Raw genomic sequence first — 24325 nt, 5'->3', positions numbered from 1 at the left:
GTAGGTATGAAAAAAGGAGAGGGGATTCACTTTATTAACTGTATATGGGATACCATTACATTTTGATTTGATTTACTGTTTCCTTAAGTAATAAATATAGGTGAACACAGCAGAAGTACAGGTTTAAATAAGAATTGCAGGGCTGCATTATGCCAACAGTGCCTAGCATACAGTTAATCAAAACACAGAAGGTAATATAAATTGTTTCTGACATTATGGGACTGTAATAACCCAACCCTTTAGCTCTTCAGAGAACTAGAAGTATGCACTCTGAAGATATCCCAAGCCCAGGAAAAATGAAGACATTTGTACATCCTGACTGTTTGCACATTTGTATCTGAGTTGTGCAATTGTAAATGCATATAGTTAATTACTATAATGGTCTATATTCAGTTCTGATGAAAGTGTTTGCAGGAAATTGCTTCTGCTACCTAAAGTTGAATTAGTGTCCAGTAATGGAGTAATGACTTATATTTATTAACAAGTTTCCTCTTTGACCCTGTTCCCATACAGATCTTGATCATTCATCCATGTACTAGAACATATTCCCATATGCTAGATCATATTATTCTCCTAGACGTATTGGGTAAAATCCTAGCTCCTGTGACAGAGGTGATAAACCTACCATACATTTCTATAGTTCCAGGATGTCACCTGTTGACTGTTATTAGCGAAAAATGTGTAACAAAAAGCAATGGTTCATTTAGTCTCATATTCTGGCTCTAATAACTGATCAGTATAAAAACTTTCAGAGAAGGTAAGACATACCATAAACTTCTGTCATGCATGGGGAGGAAGGTCTTCCTCAAGGCATACAGTAGCCACTTCTTACAATGAACCATGAATATTAATCCCCCAACACCTTTTTCCTAGTTAGTCTAATGCTTTTGCATTTGTTATTTTAATTCATATAGCATTTCAAGATTCTAAAAACAGACAACTATTTTTGCCAAGAATACTGTGTAGCAGGGAGCTTTATAGATTAACTATAAATGGCATAACAAAATATTTGTTAAAATATCTCTTATCTGCTGTCTTTTAATTTCATTTTATGTTCGTTTTATTTCATTGTATTGCATGGCAGTGAAAGGTAAACAGGAGAGCTTCGCTAGTTTGTTCTATGCACGCTCATAATTTAATCAAATCTTAACTAGATGTCCTTTTGACCTGCTTTACAAAGTATATGAAGCTGTCTGCGTTCATTTTTCCTCTTTTGACATTGTACTTTCCCCTTGACTCCTGCTATCTGTTGTTTCATCTTCTCCCTGAATCCCTTTTCATCTTTGCTTCTGTCTCCCCCTGCTAGCACTCTATCTGTAAATTGTCTACTACAGAATTAATCAGGTTAGCTAATCAAAATGCTGACATTAACATAAAGTTCAGTTAAGTGTGTCTCCTCTGTTTTATGAAGAAAAAACAATAAGAAAAAAAGCTGTAGCATGCAATTGGAAGTACATCTGTTGTCAGTTATGACCTGGTTTGGTTGGTATTGACAGAAGCACAATAACTTCTAGAAACTCACTGACTGAACCTCTCCCTTGCAATCAGAAATAGGAATTACCAAAAGTGATCAAGTCAGCTTAGTACATCTGGGGTGAAATTTGAGCCAACTGAGTCCCAGTGTGGATTTTGGCATGACTTAATGCTAATGCCATGGGTTCTCTGCGAGAACGTTGTGTCCCAAATTCCATAGCCTTTTTCTAATCCAGTATTTGACATTACAATGGGAACATATTATCTAATTATAAGTCATTACCTCCTCCTGCTCAGGTAGATAGTACTCAGAATCCCCTGGTGTTCCAAACGAGTATAAATTGTCTAAACATGTAGCTCTGATTATGCTGCAGAATATTGGTTGTATTTAGTTAGAGAAGGTTTGGGAAAGCATCTGGCATGACCTCGGTTACCATGGAACTCATTAACTCGAGTCACTGAGCATCCCTAGCAAAGTATATAAACTATTCGCATGACATGAATATCCACATAAAGCCAACTAAACTCCTACTGTTTTGACCTAGGATAGACTTAGCTCACTGTAAAACACAAGAAAGATTATTTGGGATGAGATCTCTTTGAGGTTCTCCAAAATCTGTACGGGACAGCTGCTGTCCTATTTGCATCCACAAATCTTATCAGGAGACGATTGTCCAAGCAAAAAGTAAAGTGAGTAACAAAAATGCTAATAATAATATGTATGTTTGGGGCTCCAGAAGGACAAATGTGGCTGAAAGTTACTTGTCTGTTAGCATAGACGCATTTTAGATTGTAACTAGATTTCCCATTTTGAGATGGGGCAGTTAAATACCATTTGTTTTGGGATGATGTACTCATCCTACTGGCTGCTTATGAAAATGAGATTCTGCCACGTCCCAGGCTCATTCCCCTATCTCTGCCTATTTTCTCTCTTCTCTTGTGCTAACATCTGTACCATTAAACATAATTTTTTTCATAATTTTTTCAGCACATCATCAGTGCTGAAAAACTGTCAGTGTGGCAGGTGGCAGTCAGCCTGGAATACAGCTGCAGGGACAGGAAGAACTTTGTGGCAGCGGGTGAACAGAAAGCAAGCAAGGCCAGCAGGAAAGGACACAGAAGGGAGAGGACAGCAGGAAAGTATGGAGGGTGTGTTAGAAATGGGCTGGAGGTAGGTAGAGTGGTGAGAGAGAAGTAGCTTGCAACCAGAAAGACAATTTTTTTAGTTTATAGGAACATGCTTTTCAGAAGTATTTTGAATGTCTAAACTTCAGATACCTGTCTGCAGCTCTCAGGTCTATGATGCTTTCAAAGGACATATGAGAGAAGAGTGCTCTACAGTGGTTAAAGGTGTTGCTCATGATTTTAATTCTGGGTCTGAAACCTCCTGCCTAGATGAGCTGGGTCAGTTGCTTTCCCTGATTTTTAAGTTTTCACATCTATAAGAGGAGAAAACAATCCTACTTCAGGGTGATGTTACAGAAATTCACAGATAATATTTGTAAAGTGCTTTGAGCTTGAAGAGTGTTATATATAAAGATGGCCTTTATACCCCAGGGACCACTACAGATAACCATTTCTTTAAAAAGAGGTATCAAGTGACCACTGCCATCTCAACCAAAACAGGGGACGTTACAAGGCACCCTGCAGCCTGATCCCTGCTCCTGCCTGAACTGGAGTAGACTCCCATCCTCTAGGAATCTTTCTCATAAAGGGACCCACAACATCTACTAACCGATGCATTTACCTGGGAGTAAGCAGGAGTCACACATGTGCCGCTAAGGGCATACAAATGTTTAGCAGCTCCGGCTTGATGAACGTGATGTCCTGCGCTTTGCATGTGCTTTTGGCTTCGAGAGCAATGGTTTTATTCTGTCATGTTCTTCATTAGTGTGTGTGCAGTGATGTGATTGCCACCATATCTTACTTAACACGAGTGCTTACAAGAAGCTACAGCCAGTGTCACTGGTTATTTTACAAATGCAGAACCTACTGCCTTTGATATTACCCCTAACTCAACCGAACATAGAGCAAAAACCAACCAGAGTCTGAGATTAAGAAACAAAAAGAAAAGAAAGGCAGAGGGGGACGAAGGGAAAGCGTCCCGCTGAAATCAGAGGAAGAGGAAACATCAAGTGAAGAACAATCTTCCCTGGGCCTAGGGGATGGACTGGGGTGACCTAATGTCTCTTTTCTGTCTCCATTTTGTACAGTTCTCCGAGTGTCAAAGCAGCAAAAAGAGAAAAGAGCTGCAGGATCTGTAAAGCGAAGGAGACGAGCGCAACATTAACACGTAAGAGAACCACGCTTGGCGGCAGCAGCCCCGCTACACGGGCAAGCCAGGGGCAAAGCAAGAATTGGTGCTCAGCCAAGAGGTGAGAAGCGGCGACATGCTGACGCCCACCGCCTGCCTGCCCGCCCCCGCGGTGGTCACCGGCCAGGCCACCTCCACCTTACGTGCCGGGCAACATGGCACCTGAGAGACACGCTCCCTGTCTTCCAGCGAAACAGATGAAACAGGGAGACTTTATTGGGTTTCTTCCCTTTAGAGGAGGTTTGGAGGGACTTGATATTCCCTCACGTGGGATAAACTCGTCCCTGGCTTCCTTCGCTTGGAGGCACCGTGGGCGGGTGGATGCAGGAGCCTTCCCCTGCCCCGGGGAGCCCCAACACGGGGGGACGCGAGCGGGGCAGCCCCTGGCGAGGGGCACCGTCCCCCGCCCCCCTCGCCGTGCCCTGTGTCCTCTTGCAGCCCTTCCCGCTGCCTCCGCCGGGCCTCCGCCCTCAGGGGCCTCCGCTCCCGCCCGCCCCTTCCCGCCTTGGCCGGCCGCGCGAGCGGGCGGGACCCCGGCCCCGGCCCCGGCCCCCTCCCCTCCCCTCCCCTCCCCTCCCCTCCCCTCCTCTCCCCTCCCCGCCGCCGCCGCCGCCTCAGAGCGGCGCCCGGCCCGCGCGCTCGCACACACGCCGAGGCGATGCAGCTTTAAAGGGGCCAGCTGCAGCCGCCCGCCCGGCCGGCCCACGTGAGGCCGGTGAGCTGCCGGCGCCCGCAGCCCCGCGCCGCCGCCGGGAGACGCCAGCGCCGCCCGCCTCACGCCAAGTTTGATCGATCTCCCCCGCCCGGCCCGGCCCGGCCCGGCCCGGGCGGAGCAGCCTCGGCGGCGGGGGGTGCTGCCGCCGCGCCGCGCCGCGCCGCTACCCACCATCTTTGGGGGAAGTCCCTGCGCCGGGGGGGGGAGGGGGGCGCGGAGACGGGGGGAGAAAGGCAACGGCGCAGCCAATGAGCCCTCGCAGGCTGGGGTGAAGACGAGCAGAGAGGGATTGGGAGCGGAGAGAGGAAAAAAAGAAGAAGGGGAGGAAGGCGGGGGGCGTCCTCCTCGCCGCCGGCATCGCCGCCGCCGCCGGCACTGCCCCGCGCCCGCCGCTGCGCCCATGCCCGCGCCGCCCGCCCCGCTGTAGCGACTGAACCGTCGGGGCCGGAGAAAATGGGGCAGAGCGCGCCGCGGGCTGTGCTGCTGCTGGTGGCCGGGCTGCTGGCGGAGGCTCTGGGCGGCTTCCCCAACACCATCAGCATAGGTAAGCCCCGCCGCGGCGGGACCGCGCCGCCCGGGCCGGCCCGGGGAGGGGAGGGGAGGGGGCTGCCGGCCCGGCTCGGGCGCTCGCCCTGCCCCGGGCTGCGGTGCGGGAGCGGTGCCGGGGCGGCTCGGGCTCCGCGGGGCCGGGGCTCCCGCCAGGCCGTGCCCTGCAGCAGCGCACCCCGGGCGGCGAAGCGAATCCGCGGCGAGCGCGCAGAGACGCGCCCTGAACCTGTGGCCGAGCGCGCCGTAAGGCTGAGGGCGAGCGAGTGAAACTTGGTTCTTATTTTCTCTCTTCCCCCGCCGCCTTTCCTCTCCCGGAGCGCCGGGCTGCGCGGCGCCGCTCGCCGGAGCGCTTCCCGCCCCTGCCCGGGCCCGGCGGGGCGGCCGGCTGCCCGGACCCGCTGCCCGGACCCGCTCGTCGCCCGCCCGGGGACCGGGCAGCAGCCGCAGCTCCCCGGGTCCGGCTTCTGGATGCGCGTGTGGGCATCCGCACGAAAGTGGCCTGGAGCCCGAGGTGCTGCTGCACACCTGCGGCTCCTGGAGACTTCCCCTAGCTCAGGGGGCATCTGGAGGAAAACCAGCCTGCGATGCGTGGCTTTAAAAGCCTAACTTTGGGCTTGGAGTGCGTGTTTCATGTGTGCGTGCCGCCAAGATCGTGTGCTCGCGCTCAGCCTGCTCCTGCTCGTTCTTGCCCGAGATGTGCAGTATGTAAACGTAGCTTATTACCTCTGTCGCTTCTAGCAATTCATTCTGAAATACCTCTTCCGTTTTTTCCATTATAGGTGGGCTTTTCATGAGAAACACAGTTCAGGAGCACAGTGCGTTTCGATTTGCTGTGCAGTTATACAACACAAACCAAAACACCACAGAAAAGCCCTTCCATCTGAACTATCATGTAGATCATTTGGACTCTTCCAACAGTTTTTCAGTGACGAATGCTTGTAAGTAAACACATACCTTTTAAGAATTATTTCCTTGTTATCCATCTTTACGTTCAATTTTTCCCTGGTTAGGCTAGAGTTCTCATTCATCCGATACAGTGCAACAAATGTGTGTGTGTGTGTGTGTGTACTGACATGAGGTTTAGTGGATTTGCAGCGCTATATGGTTGAATAATATCTTAGGGGAGTTCTCTCAACACTTCTTTTTCTCCCCTTTAGTTTTGTTTTCCAGAAAAACAACTGCATGATTTATATAGCAGTGTTGCATAGCTGTGATTAGTGAATCCCTGCTGAAGTAACATGCCTTTTTTTGTTAAGGCTACAGCATAGCTATGTGAAACAGCATAATTTGCAAATAATACTATGTAGGAGTGAAACAGAAACAGTTGTTTGCAAGTGACCTTGAGGAGACAGAGCTGGAGGGGCTTACTTGCCTCCTCTGCTCTAAAATACCATTTTGTTTTGTTTTGTTTTGTTTTTTCCTTACAGGGGAAAGTCCTGATTAAAAACTGATGAGACTATAAACTGATGAATACAGTTAGAGCTGAAGGGAGAGAAAACTGAACCGGAATGCTTAGCATTGTGAATAATAGCTCTGCACAAGCTGCGCATATGTATAATTTGCGCCTTTATTAACCAAAGAAACAAAATAGAACTTTGAGTAATGTTAATGTGGTGTTAAAAAGCAAAATCTCTTTCTGAAAGACTGATGTGTGTTTTGCATTTAAAAAAGCATTCATTTACCGATAGTAGTTTCTGAATATTGGCTTTGCTGTTGTGTCCAAATAAGTTCTGTTTACAGTTTTTTCATAAGCCTTTGAAAATTTATGGAATCTTACTGGGAGGTAGTTTTATATATTTTGCAGTATACAGAAATATGTCTGTACGTGATCTAAAGGACCTCTGAATTCAATGTCCCGACTTTATGTTGTGGACAGCATTCCTGTTCCTATACTCTCAGTATAGGATTTCCTGAAGACGAAGCATTGTACTGATGTGGAGTCCTGAAAAATATTGTTTACTGTTTTAAAACAATGTCATTATTTGAATATCTCATTTCTTTAATTTTTGACGTTAGGATAGTTCTTATATTCGTCTCCTGGTCTATATAATGGGTAAGCTAGAAAAGTAGTTATTTTATTCTTCCTAGAATTTCAGATATTTTTCTGAGATGCTTCATGGTTGGAAAATATATAATAAGGAAATACTCGGAGAAATTGTGGGCTGATGTTCTAACATACCCCCATGTGATTGCTTCTTGTTAGTGCAGCATCAGACTTCTTTTAAAAGGGCTTTGAATTAGGACCTTTAAAAGTTGGTATGTAATATCCAATTAAAATATTCAGTAAAGTGGAAAAAAGGGTAAATAAAAGTGTGCTTGTACTTTGCATCTTATTTTACTAATCCTATCCTGCCTCAATAGCTCTTACCACAAACATCTGACTATTAATCCTTAATCAGTGTAATCCCTTCAAGAGGCTATATCTCAAACATAGTTTCCTAAATATCAATTATATGGATTTAAACTAAATACATTAAACTGCTCGGATGATTAATTGTTTTTCAAAAGTTCTGCCAGCCCTTCCTCATGGATCCCACCAAGACAAGTGAAGCACACGCTCATTCAAAGGCAGTCGATGTGTTATTTAGTCAGCGTGCGCCTCATCTTTTGACATCTAATGATTTTTGTCATTGCTTAGTGAAAGCTCTTGCAATTTAGCAAGATGAGAGTTGCTTTTCTGTAGTATCGGGCTGCATGTTCCAACAGACATACTACTAATGCAGTAAAATTTGGAAAACTTTAATCTCTGGAGAAACCTTAGAGCAGAGAATACCAGCCTACAGTAACCTATTTAAAAATAGCAGATGTGAAAAAAGAAACAGAAGGAAGGAAATGAAAAGGTGACCTTGTCCATAGCAGTGCCAACCATCTAGTAATACTGTTAGTAGGAAAATAATATACTGAGTCCAAGTCACCGGTCTTTGAGAACAGTTACTCTTTTCAAAGATAATTGCGTACAGATCTGAAAGTCAGAATGCTTGTACACATCCATGCATGAGGATGAACTAGTAGCTCATCACTCTACATGGTAACGTGTAAAACATTCTGGTCTAAGTATCCTCTATCACATCCTCACTTCCTAGTGGAGTGGCAGATAATTTCAGGGTGCTGCCGTATCTGTGAAGGAGTTCTTTCCACGGCATTTTTACTTCTCTTGAAGATGAGCATAAGTTGTCTCAAGTGCGGTCACACAACCTTTTGATCAATGTTTGCAATTGGCAGGGATCCATGTAAGAGAAACCTGCAGTGACTGTGCCTTCACTGGAGAGAAAGGCTGCGACTGACTTTGTGGTGGGATATGTAAGGAAACTGAAAGGAAATCGGAGAAAGTAGCATGTGTAGGTTGTGCCTAGTGGCTGCGCTAGTCAGTATCTAGTAGCTAGTACTTAGCATTCCCCCTTGCTGTGAAGTATATGGTAGTGACTGTGGTAAACGTTTGTGTGCACAGGGATTGCGGGGTGTGGGGGGGGGGGGCTTTACTCAGAAAAAACTCATATTCTTACTGTACAGCTGCACATCCTGCCTGCATGGTGCAGTCTGGTGCATTCCAGAGGCAGAAAAAAAAATCTCTTCTGAAGTATTCTCATGAGCCAGAAATAAAAAGTCCACCTCTGATAGGGTTGATTTGGCAATATCCCAAGATGAGAGCAAACTTGTTTAGGGAAAAAAAAAAAAAAAAAGGCCCCTCCCTCTCATTCCTATTCCAGTTAAATGATGCTTAATCTGATTTTCGTATACAAGCTCTGTATTCTCTGCTTCGCTGCTAACACTGAGCCTGTCTGTATGTATTTAGTTTACACATGCCCATGCGTGCGCACCCATGCAGTATTCATTCACTCTCTATTTTTCCTATTTTTCTACCTACCTACTTGTGATATGTTCATAGAAAGTAAATGCAAACACAGATGAAAATTCCACTGTATTTAAAGGTGAATTAAAGTTTATTGGTTGGCTTCGAGGGATTTATTCATCTCTTAAAATATGCAGCTTTCTGTCATTAGAGAAAACAGAAAGGAAGAAGTTAACTTTAGCTGCATGTGGATAAAATCAAGTAAATCATGGATACTTTTCCTTCAAAATTGCTCATAAAGGGAGTGAGCTGTATTTTTCAAAATGGTACTAGTATAACAGCTCAAATGTATAAATTCATCAGTCAAGTGTTCTTCATGCTTTTATTACAACCTCCGATGGAGGATGTTAGTATTAATGTTGAATTATGCGTACAATTCTGTAGATCATATTCCCTAGAAATAACCCACGTACATCTTTCTGCTCTGCACTTGTAGTGCACTATACTAACACTGCTCTAGCCTCTGCAGTGTCAGCTCATTAGCACACAGATCTCATATTCCCTCTCTGCACTGTCATTGCAAAAAATTGCTGTTGTACACCTTTACAGCCAACAAATGTGCTCTTGGACTATGTACAGTTTGTGAGAAATATTTAGAAAAGCAAACTCAATCTTACAGATAATCCCCATGGAATTTCTCAAAAGAAAGCATTAGGTTTTTTGTATTAAAAAAAAAAAATCTGTTGATCATGTAATGATAGTGGTGGGATGTGTACAGGAGAAAAGGGACTTTGATTGCAGAATCTAATTAATCTACAGGCAAATTCCCTCTCTCTGCCAAGCTTAACCTATCGGCTGTGAATTCTTGTCCCATTAATTTTTCGGAGTCGTTTCTCATATATCTTCCTAACCCAGAAGGCTGCTTTTTTTAAAATGTTTTACCAAATCTTGATACGTAGTGTTCTCCCCACCCCCAGGCACTTATCCTTTAGGAAGTGAAAGGAAGAGGGGAAACATAATCATATAGTTACCATAAGTTGCTAAAATCCTTTACCTGTATATTTGGGCACTTTCTTGAGGGGGGGTCATATTTCTACCTTTCTCTGAAAATTATACTTTATCATCCTTGCTCTCCATGTGTATATTCTTTAAAATTCAGCTAAGAAGATTTTAATAGAAGAAGTGCCTGTTTCTTGTTTTTCTGAGAAGGTTGCGAAAATGATAGCACAAGGCTAGTGCTGGACATTTTTTTCCAGTTTAACTCTATTTATTCCCTTTCTCGACGCACAGGCTCATGTATATGCACATGTGTGTGCCTACACGCGCACACACTTTCTCCCTAGGTGCTGCTCAGCATTTTTCTTTGCCAGTGGGCAGATAATTTGCTTCCCTTGCCTCTGTGTACTCTTTGTCCAGCTGGCAAAAGACATTGATGCTGAAAGCGGTCAGCTCCCTGGTGCCAAAAGCATAAGCATGTCTCTCCGAGAGTCTTGCCACGTTTGAGCCATACACTGGTGGTTTTGCCTGAATAAAGACCACAGGGTAAGTGCCTGCCTGGCCCAGTAAAGAATGCACCAAGGTCTCTCCAAGCGTTCTGTGGTAAAACACCTGGAAATGTACTCTCCGCACGGCTCTGTTCATTACAAATCCAAAAAATGCCTTTGATGCCATGGAACTGTCTCAGACATTGTACAATACTGCTGTGCAACAACAAAAATAAGCTGTTTTTAGCTCAGGGGTCAAAGCTCTTGCAGTTTTGGGATAGGTGGAAAAGTGAAGCGAGATGTTTTTCCATTGAAGTTGGTCTGCACTTCGATGCAAAGCAGATGAATCGTTGTTAAGCTGAATGTGATCTTGGTGCTACTAGAAGGAACCGTATTATTTTAAGTTAACTTTCATTAAGGGTTTCTGAACTTTAAGCTGAATCCCTTTTCCTCCTCTGCTATATATGCATTTACATACTGTTTAGGTGTTAGGATTATACTTACCTCCATATTTATTATATGGACACTTTTTTGAAATTCACCAAACAAGTGAAGAGTAAAGCACTATGCAGAGAGCCGTTTCGGTGTTTAATTTCAGAAAGATTTTGTGCCAATACAGTGATCAACTCATGTTCCTCCTTATATAGCACTGGGCCTGGAGAACCCATTGGATGAGTTGGAGAGCTACCGATTAACTCCAAGTTCTAACAAAAGGTGTAATAGCTGTAGTTGATTTCCAGAAGGAAATGGAGCCATGATGGGAGACAAGCATGCCACAGTAGCTTTTTAACAGCAACAATAGACGGTTTCAGGAACCGTTCAAAGGCTACAGAACATGGTTTGTTTCTTTCCCTTGGGTTCACTGCGCGCTGGATCTGTCCTGGTAGCGTCTGGGAGGTAGGAGGCCAGTCTACTGCAAGCGTAGGTTTGTTACGCAAGACAGCGTCAAGTGAAAAGTGGGAGAGAGGGAGCTGGTATATCTTTAATGACTTTTCTTTTTGGCATAATCCAGCAATTTAACATTTTTCTATCTAAGGTACATATTTTGTCTTTACCTCTTTTGGAATGCTAATTGATTTAGTTAGGTATCCTTACAAGTTCTAGAATATGTTATTTTAAAGCAGCAGCTGTTTGTTTTTATAGTTCAGTTTCAAATCAAACAGAACAATGTCACTGAAAACTCTGGTACGTTTATTGTGAGAAAGATATTTGTTGGTTTCATGCTTGACATTCAAGGCACAGCCTAGGATCAGTATAACTTTTATTCTGTACAGTATAGATCATTGGAAGGCCAAGGAATGCCTTCTGAGGGGGCTCGTAAGGCAACGTAAAAACTCCATTCCTATTGTCATGAGGCTTAAATGTGCTATACAAGGGTTTGTACCTCCACTAGAACAACATAGCAGTCTAAAAATAGGTTGATCTAGATCAAATCAGTTTCTGTGAAACTATGTGATGATCACTGTAGTGAAGCAGTCTCCATGCTTTATCAACGGGGACTGTTTTTTTCCAAAAGTGTATGTGTTATGTTTCCCATCAGAGGCAGATGCATGCTTCCCTCAGTTATATCACCTGCTTTGTATTACTGTTGAACTTTTGAATATTGAATGCCTTGGAAACCTCAAACTCGAAATCATCTTTGAGTTTTTAATTTGCAGTCATTCTATGAGGACTCCAAATAAGAGGCTCAGGTTCAGCTGTTTGTAGGTATCACTGTGTGGATGTTAACACCTATCGCAGAGCTGCACAATATGTACTCTGAAGTGACTATGTTTCAGTGAGTTTGGAAATAGTTCTGTAGTATCTCATTTACCAGCATGTATCTGTGTGTGAAATATTCAAAGACAGCGTGTGCCTTTTTAGTTGATCTCACCAAGACGTAACCCTCAGAGAGAGGGAAAAGGAGGTGAGGCTCCTGTTTATAAGGAAGTGAATGTACAAAGGAGTTATGTCTCTGCCTCTACCTAGCAGTCACTCTCCTGCCTGTCTTTCTGCTGGATTCTGAGGCGCTGGATCTCTTTCCTCACGTTCTTAACCACTTCTAAAATAGCGAATGGCAATGTGCAGCCGTCACGCAGACGCTGACAGGAGGCACAGAGGCCCTGATGTGTGAGGATCAACCTGCAGGAACACTGTGATGCAGGTAACTTGCCCAGGCACTTGTAAAAAGGGTAAATTGCACTCTTAAAGTTGGATAATAGCCCAGGTGAGCACTCTTCTGCTGGAATGAAGTGGCCTATCGGATTACTTGTGTGTAATTGTTTTACTAGACTATTTAGACATTTCAGATATGCTCAGAACATATTTATACCTCCACTTTCAGACTGCTTGTAAGTTCTGCAATTGCATTTGGATGACTGGTCCTGCCCTTGGGCTTGTACTTGTTGGGGTTTAGTCCCAAGTGATGTTGGAAATTCTGATCAGGAATGGAAAAAAAAAAAAAGTGTAGGGCTGCACTGTGATTCCACCTGTCTGGAAACCTTTTTAATACAATAACTATCTCAGAAACGGTACGCAGGTGTCTGGGAAGTGTATGTCCACTATCTGGTGGTATATATTCCATGTATGCTTTACCCCATGTCTATTTCATTATTTTCACTCCTGTATCTCCTGGACTGACCTGTGGAGAGGTGCTTGCTACCATTGGTAGTTTTGCCCTATGCAACGTCTGTTGTTTGGCCACAGGCTATATGGTCAAGGGGCTAATCGCTGGAAATCACTGGCTCTTCCACTGGCTCTTAGCATGATTTGGAGTAAATCACTTGGTCACTTTTGGTGGCACAGTCTTGCCATCTCTTATGTCGGGGTAGTACAATTTACCTACATCAGACAGGTGTTGAAGGACTGTTTACAGTGAAGAACTTGGAGAGCCTTGGCTAGAAGGGCCTCTTCCATTTTATTGATCACTTCCACTCCTCGCCCTTCCTGTAACTGATTGATTAAATAATTTTAAAAAAAACCTCCTCATGCTCCTGAAAAACAAATCTAAATCAGCACTTACTAGTTTGCTGTATTTGCCAGAAGAAGGCAGGCGTTCCTGCTGATGAACCTAGGAGAACGTCGCAGCTGTACAGAAAGCCAATCTGTCACTTGATAAAGGAGACATCTTCAGCTCTTCACCTGAGATGAGCAAAGCTGTTGGAAAGAAAGCAAGTTCAATATTAAGAAGTTATTTACCTCCTATACATCCTGGATCTTTGTTATAAATATGGTTTATACTTCTGTAGCACAGCATTTGCCTGACTTTTGCTTACCTGGCCCACACTGAGACCGCTTATTTGAGCGGGAAAGAACAGTCTTTAGCAGTAGCGGAGCTACCTGTTGGTCTCTCCTGGTGAGGCTTGTAGGACACGCAGTAATCTGAATCTCACAGCAGCTAGCTTTTCCAAGAGATGCGGGGCAATCGATGCATTTCAGGGATTGTTGAACACATCAGACTTTGAATCCTCTGATGCTTTCTAGAGAAAGCAGATTATGTTAGTCTAGCGCTGATTCCTGAAAGAGCAACCGCTCAGAGGCTGGCCTTTGCCGGTTAGCATCTACAGCAGCTAGTGTGAGTAGTACTGGGTTCCTGATGATCACATTCATAATTGGCACCATAGTATATCTAAGCAGGTGTTGGACACGAGCTTGCTGATACATTACATTGTAGGAGAAGGCAGTCAGACTTAACTTAAATAAAGCATGATAACTAGACAGCTAAGGTAGGAAAGTTGAACAGCAGAAATTTGGGAAATTTAGTCTTACAGTCCCCTTCCAAAAGCCGGGGGCAAAACTCACCCTGACCTCAGGTTTAAAGGTTTAAGGGACCCTGGAGAAAAAGAGAACATTGATCTAGGCTGCTGAAGAGGAGATCTGGATTCCAGTCCTGTAAATCCCTGGGGGTAACTTCAACACTCAGCTTTGTCCATCCTGAGCTCAGTAAAAGTGAGTTGGCACTCAGAACCTTCCAAGACCAGTGCCTTTTAATTACTATTTCCAAGGAGGGGCTACTTACTCTTTCAAGTGATTAGCCGTGTGAAGAATCGCATGGTTGCTGCATCCTGACCCATCTTGATTGGTCTTTGAACCCTGCTATGTATCCTAAAAATCCTCAAAACGCTTTTTTTTTTTTGGGGGGGGCAAAGGAAGGGAGAGAGATGGCTTGGGGAGAAATAGTAATTGATTAGTCTTTTTCAGGTAATGAACTTTCCATAGCTTCCCTGGATGAGAACATGATATCAAGTTATTTTTTATCAGTTTTAGGATTTCCTGTCTTCGGAGGCTTTACCACTAATGTCACCAAGGTTGGATTCTAATAGAGTCTGATGGCTAGAGAACTCAAGTTCATATGCACTGTTGTTTCCCAGCAGATAGGGGAGAGCTAATTAGTGTCCATTGATTTGCAAAGGACAGACCCAGGGGTCTAACCCTGCATTGAATCTAAACCATTTTGGAGGGGGGGGGTTCTAAATTGTTTTGGAAGTTTAATGTATTTGACTATCTTTTTTCAAAGCATTTGTGCTGTGGTCTAGTTGCATCACCAGAGCAGCTTCACTACCATCACTGCAGTGATGTCAAAAGGAGCTGGACCGGAGGAAATGCTGAATGACTAACCAGTCAGCATAATATCAGCTATCTTACTTTTCATTTCTCCTTTAAAATGCTGCTTTCTAGGACAGTTTGTTTATAACTTCTTGATGAATATAAAACAATACTAAAGGAAAAAGTGGACATGGTCTTGCCAGCTAATTCTATTTCTTTCCTGTTTCAATCATGCCAGCAGAGTGAATTCTCACCACTACTGGACACAACTAATTGTAGTTCTCATATGTACATTGAAAACCTTGTACAGTTCAGGCCTTGTTCCTTCACAGCGCCATTATCTCACTGCAGTCCTGTGTGTCCTAGAAGGGAATGTCTATCCCAGAACGTCATGTTGCACGATTTCAAAAAGACACGTGGTTGGAAATGATAGGAGCTGTGTGACTTGCTAATTTTTCAGTTCAGATGTAGTTCCAAAAAGATTTTAAAGAGTAGTTTGGGATTGACCAGAAAGGCATTTTAAAAAAATAGTGAAAAATAACAACTTTTTAATTGTTTCAGACTTCAAAAATTCACTCTGTTCCAGCTGAAACCAAATTTTTTGTTTAGGAAATGATTATTTCTGGGCGATATACCTCTTTTTCCTGACAGAAACAGTTTAGTAAAGCCTGTATCAGTTAACAAAATGTTTCTGCAGACATGAATCTGCCTTTTTCAATGTAAGGGCATATAGATGAGTGATGTGAGAAACTTTTTGTATGTGTTTTGGCTCACTGCATTTTTCAGGGTATATAGCACAAGCTGTTTGTGACGGATTTTATGAACTAGCAGTTTTTATCAATTAAAGTATATATAGCACACCTTTTACACAGTCTGCAGCCACTTACTGTATTACCCAGAGAGGTAGCAGGGTGAGTCCAGAATTGGTCAGAATGAGACCAGTTTACTCTCCTGAAGTTTTCAGCTATACTACTTTGGCTGTTCCAGGTGCATGCTTTATCCTGTTTAAAGCATGAATCAATATAGCTATACTACATGCAGAGCGTAGTAGACGTACCAGTATTTTCTACAAACATGCTGTCTGGTTTCAAAAACATGCATTCATATGCAAGAAGCGTGCTTCACTGCCAGTTGTGTTTTGTGCTATGTAATATGAAAAGAAATGGCAAGCAATGATACCTAATTGTGTGTATCTGCAGTGACCACTGGCACCTAAATGTTTTAGTACTTCATTGCTCTACTCTTAACAGAAAGAAAGCCTTTTATCCCATTAAGTAAATGTGGGCAGTTCAGATTAATAATGGGGTGTTCTTCTGATCTGGCTTACACCAGGGTAAACTTGGAGGAGCTCTGTGGGAGTTTGAAGGAGTGAAGCTGGTAGAATATAGCAGGATAAAAACAGCGCAGTCCATTGTGGGGTGTTCCTGACCATGAGCATCTGGGTAAGCGAGGGCTGTGGGACCCAGGGCAGCCCCTGGATTCTCTGAGGGAGGCTTGGAGCATCTTTGTCAGTAGGTCTCCTCTCCTCCTCGACTACCCGGGTGATCCAGGCCCCTGATTTCAACAGCTAAATTTCAAGCCTAAAGTTAGACCAACTGAATACCTCCTTGTGTAATGTTGCACGTATGTCCGCTCAGAACTTTGGGAAATTTAACAAAATGTTCACGTTCAGCAGTAAGAAGTGTCCCTTTATGAATGATGCTGGGTACCTCAGAAGTATCTGTAATAGACTGTGTAGAGCAGAATCTGCCAAGGAAAGATTTTGTTTTTCAATTGAAACAAAATGGAGTAAATCAAATAGTCTCCAGCGCAAAGTGCTGACCTTGCTTTTAGCAAGGAGTCACTTAGACCATCTCTGCTTCTCAGATATTCATTTTTCTTTTTTCATGTTCCCTCCCCCCCCCCCCCCCAAATACATATTTTTATAGCTATGATCCTTTCACTGCTTTTCTGTTTCTCTCTGCATCAGTTTATGGATTTTGCAATTCTCATATGAATAGAGGCTGGGTGACATTAAAGGAGGACTTCTCTGTGAAATTTAACTCATTACATTTCTTACCTACTGAGATAAGTAGTGATAGTGCTGATTGAAAAAGATGGCACCTTTTTCTGAGTTACTCTATAGCTAATCTGAGAAAAGATCTCTGGCAAAACAGGATCTTTTGGCTGAAGCACAAAGCTAGCATTTTAGCCTATTATCTGTAAAAATACCCTGTTATTTTTCATGAATCGTGAACCTATCGTGAATAGTGATGCTGCTAACCCCTGCGTCCTGGTGAGATTCCAGCTTGGATCATTATCAACATAAACCACTTATTCTCCTGGAAGCTTCATTCAGATAAATTATCTGCACTTCCTGTCTTAAATTCTTACTGTGTTGTTCCGCAGTGCTAGCCCCCTTTCGTATAAGATGCATTTCAGATTTGAGTTGAGGCAATCTCTGCATGCGCTAGAGAATACAATTGGATATTAAAGTATATTTTCCCTGCAGGCTTTTCTGAAAAGATTTTATGCTTCCTTTCTAATCTCTGGAGATTCCCTGTGTTAATAAGAATTGTTTTGTTAATTGCTTCCAGAATCTGCTGCTCTGGAATACTCTGCATTAATCAGGATCTCCATGTGAATTTAAAAATGGCATTTTTCTGGACAAAATTGCAAGCAGGATTAATTTTTTTTTTTTTTTTTAACTACATGGTCTCTAAAAATGTTTATATCAGCCCTGTGTATGCCAGGGTAGATTGCTGGATTGAATTCAGTTTATTGCAGGGCTCTTCTTTAAAGAGATTAAAAGGTTTTTGGCAATAACTTATTCATTACTGATTATTCCCTTCTCAAGAAGGCAGGGCAGAGCTGCATATAAAAGATGAATCTACCATTTCAGTTTCTCAGATATTCAACTGTGTAATCCAGGCTATGGGAGTGCACTTGCCAAAAGTACCAGAAAGTCCCCAAAACAAGAGGCCTTGTTCTGCAAAATAGACCTAGGAAGGGCACTAGCAGTTTGAGACTCTGCCATGCTATCCTCCCTGCCTCTTTTCTGGATGAAAGATGCTACAGAAGTGTAAAGGATTAAGATCAAACCTCCTGCGTGATCAGGACTCTCTATGACTTTGTTCCGCATGAGCGAGAAGGGCCTACAGTTCAGACGCTGCCCACTGGCTTCTCCGCTGAGCCTGCCAGCAAAGGGTCGCTTAGTGCCAATCGTAGGGGATGCCAGCCTTTGTAAGAGAGCCACGCTCCTAAGAACTGTTCACTGAAGCTCTCGTTAGGGACTTTTGATTAATACCAGTCTACGCTGCTATCTAATCGTTTACCTGGAACTGAGAGACTTTATTTTACTGGTTTAGCCGTCCTCCTACCAGTTTATTCAGGGTTTTGTTTTTTTTTTTGTGACAGATTCCCACATTGTATACTTCTGTGACTAGATTTAACGTGATGCTGCAGTGATTACAGTTGCAAGTGCGTACAATAATGAACTGCAGCTTGGTAAATTCACTCATTTTCAAAGAACTGGCTTTTCTCCTTTTCTCTATGAACATCCCACAGACAATTTTACTTTAAAAATATAATCAAGGCTTTCATTTTAAAACAGCCATTGACTTTCTGTTTGCAAAGGCAGTTTCCACAGTACAGCTTGCCTCATTCCTCTGAGACATAGAGGCACCAACTGGGTTGTGAGTTTCCACTGTTTGTCCAGTGGTGTCCTTCAAAAGGAGTTAATGTCATTAATCCTTTTGCTCTTGGTTGTTAAGCCAGAAACATCCCACTGAAATGCTTTCTTGGTGTGGCTGGATGTGTTAATTTTGTCTTCATGTATTATATACCAATAAAGCTTGTAAATGGGATAATGCTGCAACTTAATGATTATTTTAATTGCCAGCATATAGATATTGTTGGCAACAGGCGTAAGAACGAAAAGTGATTGTTTATGGTTCTGGATGGAACTCTGACTCGTCAGATCTGGTCCAGCAGCAGTTTGCTTACCTGGATAGTCTATTCAGAGAATCCAGGCGTTTCTGCAGAGCTCATCTGGTGGAGTTTCTGTGCGGTGTTATGCTCTGCAGGAAAGAGCTAAAGTAATAGAGGCTTTGGCTCCCATTCCTGGGTGTCCACAAGAAAAACTGCTGCAGTCCTATGGTGTATTGAGCTCTCTGCAGCGATGTCTTATGGCAGCACAAATTCTATCCGGAAGCAAATGAGGGCCGGCTCCAGTTTCTTGGGAAAACTGGTCATTCCTCTGATTCCCTTGGAGCATGCACCAGGGATATTGTGATTCCTTGCTAACAGGTAAAAATCTGGTAGAAAACTTCATAATAATTCCCAATGGGTTAGGAGTTTTTCCTGCAGAGGAGAAGATACGTTTGTAGCCTCAGTTGTGGTGACCTGCTGATCCTCAGGCTTATAGGCTGAATAGCAGTGTTGTTGCTGTGATGGATCACAGGCTCGGCAAGACTGCCAGGGAGAGACAGTCACTTCAACTAGACCAAATGGATTTTTTTCTCGGTTTAGGGATTCAGAAATTTTCTTTGGGATCTGGACTTGGCAGAGATGTGGGGTTTTTTTCCCCTTTAGTCAACTGTCTTTAATCTTTTTCCTGTATTTTCTCCTCCTGCCATGCTTTCAATAGCTGGAAGAAGACAGACCATGATTTTTAAAAAGAGCTTTCTCACTTTAGAGAGGCAGCGAACTGGCTTGTGAGTGGTGCCTTCTGTTCCCCGTCTACCTGGGTTCACCTCACACCCATGAGCCTGAGCTTCAGTCTCATCCATATTGAGGTCTTTGGTTTACTTGGCTCTGAGAAACTCTTTTAAGGGTGGGCAGTTTTAACACTGAAGTAGTTTTTTGTTTTGTTTTGTTAAAAATCCAAAACCTGCTCAGGTTTCCTCAGAGCTGACATCAGTTATCCCCAGGGTAGGTTTATTCAGATCACTGGAGCTTTCTCTGAATCCAGTTTGACTTCTGAGATGATTGCAAATTCCTGAGATTGTGCAAGTTTCCTGCAGAGCTCTGTGCTGTCACATTGGAGGGATCCTGGCACTTTCAGTAGTGGCTGTATGTAAATACTATAATTGGGTGGTTGGAAAAAACAACAGTAAAATAATTCTTCAACATTTCATTAGTTTCTTGAAGCCTGCCATGCCTTTTGCACCAAAATGAAACTCCTCTGCTTCCCAGTGATGAACCCCCTAAAACAAACAACTGACACTAGTATTATTTATAAATAACCACAGAGATCATTCATTCATCTCAAGCTGTTTATTTTTGGGCAGCCCAGTGAAACTGATGACATTGCCAGTTGTCTGAAATGCCACTGCCAGTCGTTTGAATGAACAGTATTGATTATAGTTACAGGACCATTCATCTCATACTGGCACGTATACAATACATGTATTATAAAACGTTGTCTCTGTTGACAGCTGGGATATGAAATGATACACTGAATATACATCCTTATAGGCAGAGTATACATAGACTTTCCTTAATCCAAATTTAAGAATAGTGCAAGTTGCCTAAAGGAAAACATAATGAAGTAGCATACTCCAAAGAGTATTATAATACCTTCAGTAGAAACAGCCCGTTAGCAAATTTATGTTGAAATGAGCTGACATGGTGAAACCCCAATGAGTTGTAACTGATCTGAAAAATTCTCTGCTGTGGAGGCTAAGGAAATATTATTTTATTAAACAAGTAAACAATTTCTTATAAGCTGAAGACATAAAAGTAACCAGTCTGCTATATTACCAAAGTTTTGTTTTAAAAGCAAAGAGAACCTAGAGGCAAGCCCTGCTTGCAGGGCATGTGGTAGCAGTTCTCTGGGTTTATAGCGAATACCTTCATCTTTCTGATTTTTGATTTAAAAAATGCAATGGTTGTGTTTGTCTACTCTGTCCCTCCAAAGTTTTCCATCCCTCATCCATCACTTAGTTAATGGTGTGTATCCCAGTTGCCTGGGTGCTCCGTCACATCCTCCTTTTGAGATTGGATTCGCTGGAGAGAAGCTCAGCAGATGGCCCTTCAGCTGCAGCTTCTGTCCCTTCGCTGGAACAATTTGTTGTTCTAAATCAGAATGCTACACAAAATCCAAAAGTTGAAATAAGAGCCCTTCTCTCGTTCTTACAGGATGTGATCTTCCACTGATAGAATGATTCATGTTTTAGAAAAACTGTGATCATTAAATAAAGATTAGATTTTAAGTACTGTACTGAAAAATTTCCATTGTCTCGCTCTATGGTAATACAGAGTGATCAAAAATAGATTAAAATATTTTGAGCGTTTTTTACTTGATTGTGTCTGAAATAACTCCATTGTCTTCAGCAGTTACTGCAAATTTAGACTCTTGCAACTGCGAGCAGACTTTCCTCGCATCTATCCAAGCTAATTAAGATCTGGGATATTGAACATAACTTGAATGGTATACAGTGGTGACAGAAGTAACTTGTAGGATGGCTGGATACGTGGTTTTTAACATACACTTGCAATTGTAGCAAATTTATGAAATAATGCATTTAAGATGTCATAAGACATGTAAATTCACAGTTAGATTCACAGTTAGATTCACAGTTAGAGTAGATGGACTTAGCATGCCTTATTTGAATGAACAGAAACAGATTTATATCACCGTAATTCTTAACATGGAGTTTAGCAGTTAGTTCTTTATAACAATATGTTGGGTAGAAATCTTTACAAATTTGCATGTTGTTCTGTAGCCAAAGGATCATGTTCTTCCTCAGCTTCTACGATAATTTTCAGATGGAACTTTTTTATATTAATATTCAAAATTTTTCAGTATTCGACAGCATAAATTGTCAGTTTCCTGAACTGGAAAATCAGTTTTTCTCCTGTTCGTTCTTCCTTTTCCTTCATATTTTCAGATTGTTTTTACTGATATGTTGTAACAGTGGAAAAAAAAGGTCATTTGAGCATCTCCTGTCATTGGTGTTTCAGCTTCTAGTAAGCCAATTTTTATTTCTCTACTGATACAGAGATGCAGCTCTACACTTCTGCTTTTTTTTCTTTTGTACCAGACTCTGCAATAAATGTGTGCAATACCACCACGTTAATTGATAGTTGGGTTTTTCCTTCATTCTTGCTCTAAGAGCCTTGCCTCCTGTTATGGGACAGGGTATTTACTCTTCGTCCTCCCCATAAAAGTTGATGGGAGTTAGCGGGGGTAAATGCCCTACCCATGTGTGGGAGAATAGCCCCTGCCCCCATGCTGTCGGCATGAGGAGTGAGAGATGGAGTCTTTTGATTTGTGCAGTGCAGCAGCTGGCAAGATAGAGCAGCAAAGATAAAACACTGGCTTCTATACTTGCCAAAATTGAGGGGTCTCTTAGTTGTAAAAGGCTCTGCTTAATTGTTATCGAAACCTCCCCTGCTGAAATGATGCATCCGAGCAGCACAAACTGAATATTTGTGATGGCTGAACTTGTTCCTGCTTGTTCATGAACCAGCCATACCATAAATGCAAACAGAAGGTCCTCCCCTTACCCCTAATTAAAGCATATATGCAAGTTTTACTGTTCAATTGTAGTAGCAAGATACTCAGAAAAAGCTAACTTGGGAGTTGAAAAGCAGATATTTTTGTTTGGTAAAGTGTTCTTAACAGCTCTTCTTTTCTGGCTTCCTCAGTAGAAAGGACAGTTTTGAAGGGGGTGGGTCGATCTCATGCTCGCTCTCCCTCGATTATGAGAACCTGATTCTTGTTAACGTTCACTTCAGAGTAAAGAAGAAAGTTTCCGGGAAATCCTAAGGAAAGGTAGCCTTCCCTAAGTGATGTTCTCTCTTCTATGGAGCTTCAGTAAGACTGATTCTCTTCCCTGCTTGTCTTCAGCTTGTAGTCCAGGACACAAGCCCGCAAATGTACGCTTTTCTAACTTGGCACGCGTGAATGTTTTCACCAAAATTATGCAAAACTAATTCCATGAAATTAAGCACAAGTGTGAGCATATGGAGAGTTGACTCACGATCATAGCCTACAAACCCTGACGCTTATAATTCTGTCTCCTTCTAATACTGCTGTTGCTGGCAATAATTTCTTCTAAAAAAAACAAGGTCACATGATAGTAAGTATCATATCTGATGGCTGTCTGTACTCTTTAAGACGAAGATAGAGGAGGAAATAGGGGCAATATTGCTTGAGAGGCTCTTCATATATTGCTTGTAGGTAAAAAGCTTTGTATATGATATTCTTCAAAATTCAGTGTGTTTTTCAAAAAACAACTTCTTAGAAAACTCAGAGATTGGAACTGGACTCTCTATTATAATGTCCAAACTTGCTTTTCAGCAGTCTATTCAGTACTGTATAAAATGCTGGATAGTATAGTCTAATTCAGGCTTGTGCTTTGATCTTCGTGAGTAGCGATTCCCATCCTCAGAGCCAATGTGGCTCTGAGTAGTCTCCACCACGATCTCCCATTGGATGTCAGCCGCATCGCTCTTCTGGGGGTTTGTTTTGGTTGTTTTTTTTCCTCTTGCCAGCAAGAGAGAATATATAGGCTTACTTAGTTCAAGTAAGCCTGGTTATTCAAGTTACTTTTTTCTAATCATTGGCAATAATGTAGCTTTTTAAAACAAAAAGAAACCCTGATTATGCTGTTTTAGAGGAAGAATTCTATCTCCTGAATCATATTTCCTCTAGTGTTTGATTTCCCCCCCCCGTATATTTAAAAAAATCTATTTTTTTATTTTGTTTCAGTGTTTTGTTTTCTGTTTTTTTTCCGCTGCAATTGTCTCATGAATGAAATGCGCATCTCCTGTTTGTGCAAACATCAACTTGTATCAAGGACAAAAATTTTAAAATTATATGTAGTGGCATCATTGTGTAAAATGACTGTAATCGTGATGATTCTTGATAAAGCGATATGATGGCTTGACTCCTGAGAAGAGTCTCACAAAAATGAGGTAAGTTTTCCATGGTTAGATGAATGAGGATTTTCTTGTAGGAGATTGGGAGTCCCCCCCCAATCTCCAACAACTGACATCCAGAAATAAATCTTTTAGAAGAAGAATTTAATTAGCTTGCATTTCCCACATCATTGGGTCTAATTAACTGGCTGTGCTTCGGATTCTCTCCCCTGTTTGGGAAGTTATAATGGGCTCTGAAAGTTCTTGTAGGTATAAGAGTTTTAAAAATAGACTTTAAAATATGCATTTTCAGAAGGCTACTTGTCTATAAAGTGTGATTAGTTGCACTTGCTTGCTTCACCTGTCATGTATTCTGCTTAGTTGAAGTCATGAAAACATTAGATCCTACACTTCTTTACATTTGTTTGAATGGCCCTTCCTTGAAAAGGAAGAAATTAGTAAAAGGAAATTTTATTGTGGTGGTTTGATGTTTTGTCTTTATTCCCCAGTGATATACCCTATGATATGATTTTATTCAAAGCTACTTGTGTGATAGCAGGATGCTCTTTATTTGAGAGTAGTTTGGGGCTTGGGGGATGGGGAGCACCAAATAAATGAAGGTAAGCTGC

At 42.4% G+C, this 24325-nt stretch overlaps 1 protein-coding gene across 7 annotated transcripts in view; it reads left to right on the top strand.

Moving 5' to 3' along the window:
• Positions 1-4491: 4491 nt before the first annotated feature.
• Positions 4492-24325, top strand: part of GRIA3 (glutamate ionotropic receptor AMPA type subunit 3) — a 156376-nt gene continuing 136542 nt past the window's right edge. For 6 of the 7 annotated variants that reach the window (XR_011143383.1, XM_068956620.1, XM_068956616.1 and 3 more), the window contains exons 1-2: positions 4492-5046; positions 5831-5989. Coding sequence is in view for 6 of the 7 variants with exons in the window: in XM_068956620.1 (XP_068812721.1) it covers positions 4956-5046; positions 5831-5989 (250 nt within the window). In the remaining variant the exon portion in view is untranslated. The remainder of the gene's footprint in view (positions 5047-5830; positions 5990-24325) is intronic. The other variant, XM_068956619.1, reaches the window with a different exon arrangement.

The sequence above is a fragment of the Struthio camelus genome, chromosome 11 (assembly GCF_040807025.1).
Source record: "Struthio camelus isolate bStrCam1 chromosome 11, bStrCam1.hap1, whole genome shotgun sequence".
NCBI classification, from domain to species: domain Eukaryota; kingdom Metazoa; phylum Chordata; class Aves; order Struthioniformes; family Struthionidae; genus Struthio; species Struthio camelus.
Note: the sequence above shows the minus strand (reverse complement) of the source record. Positions and strands in the feature narration are given on the sequence as shown.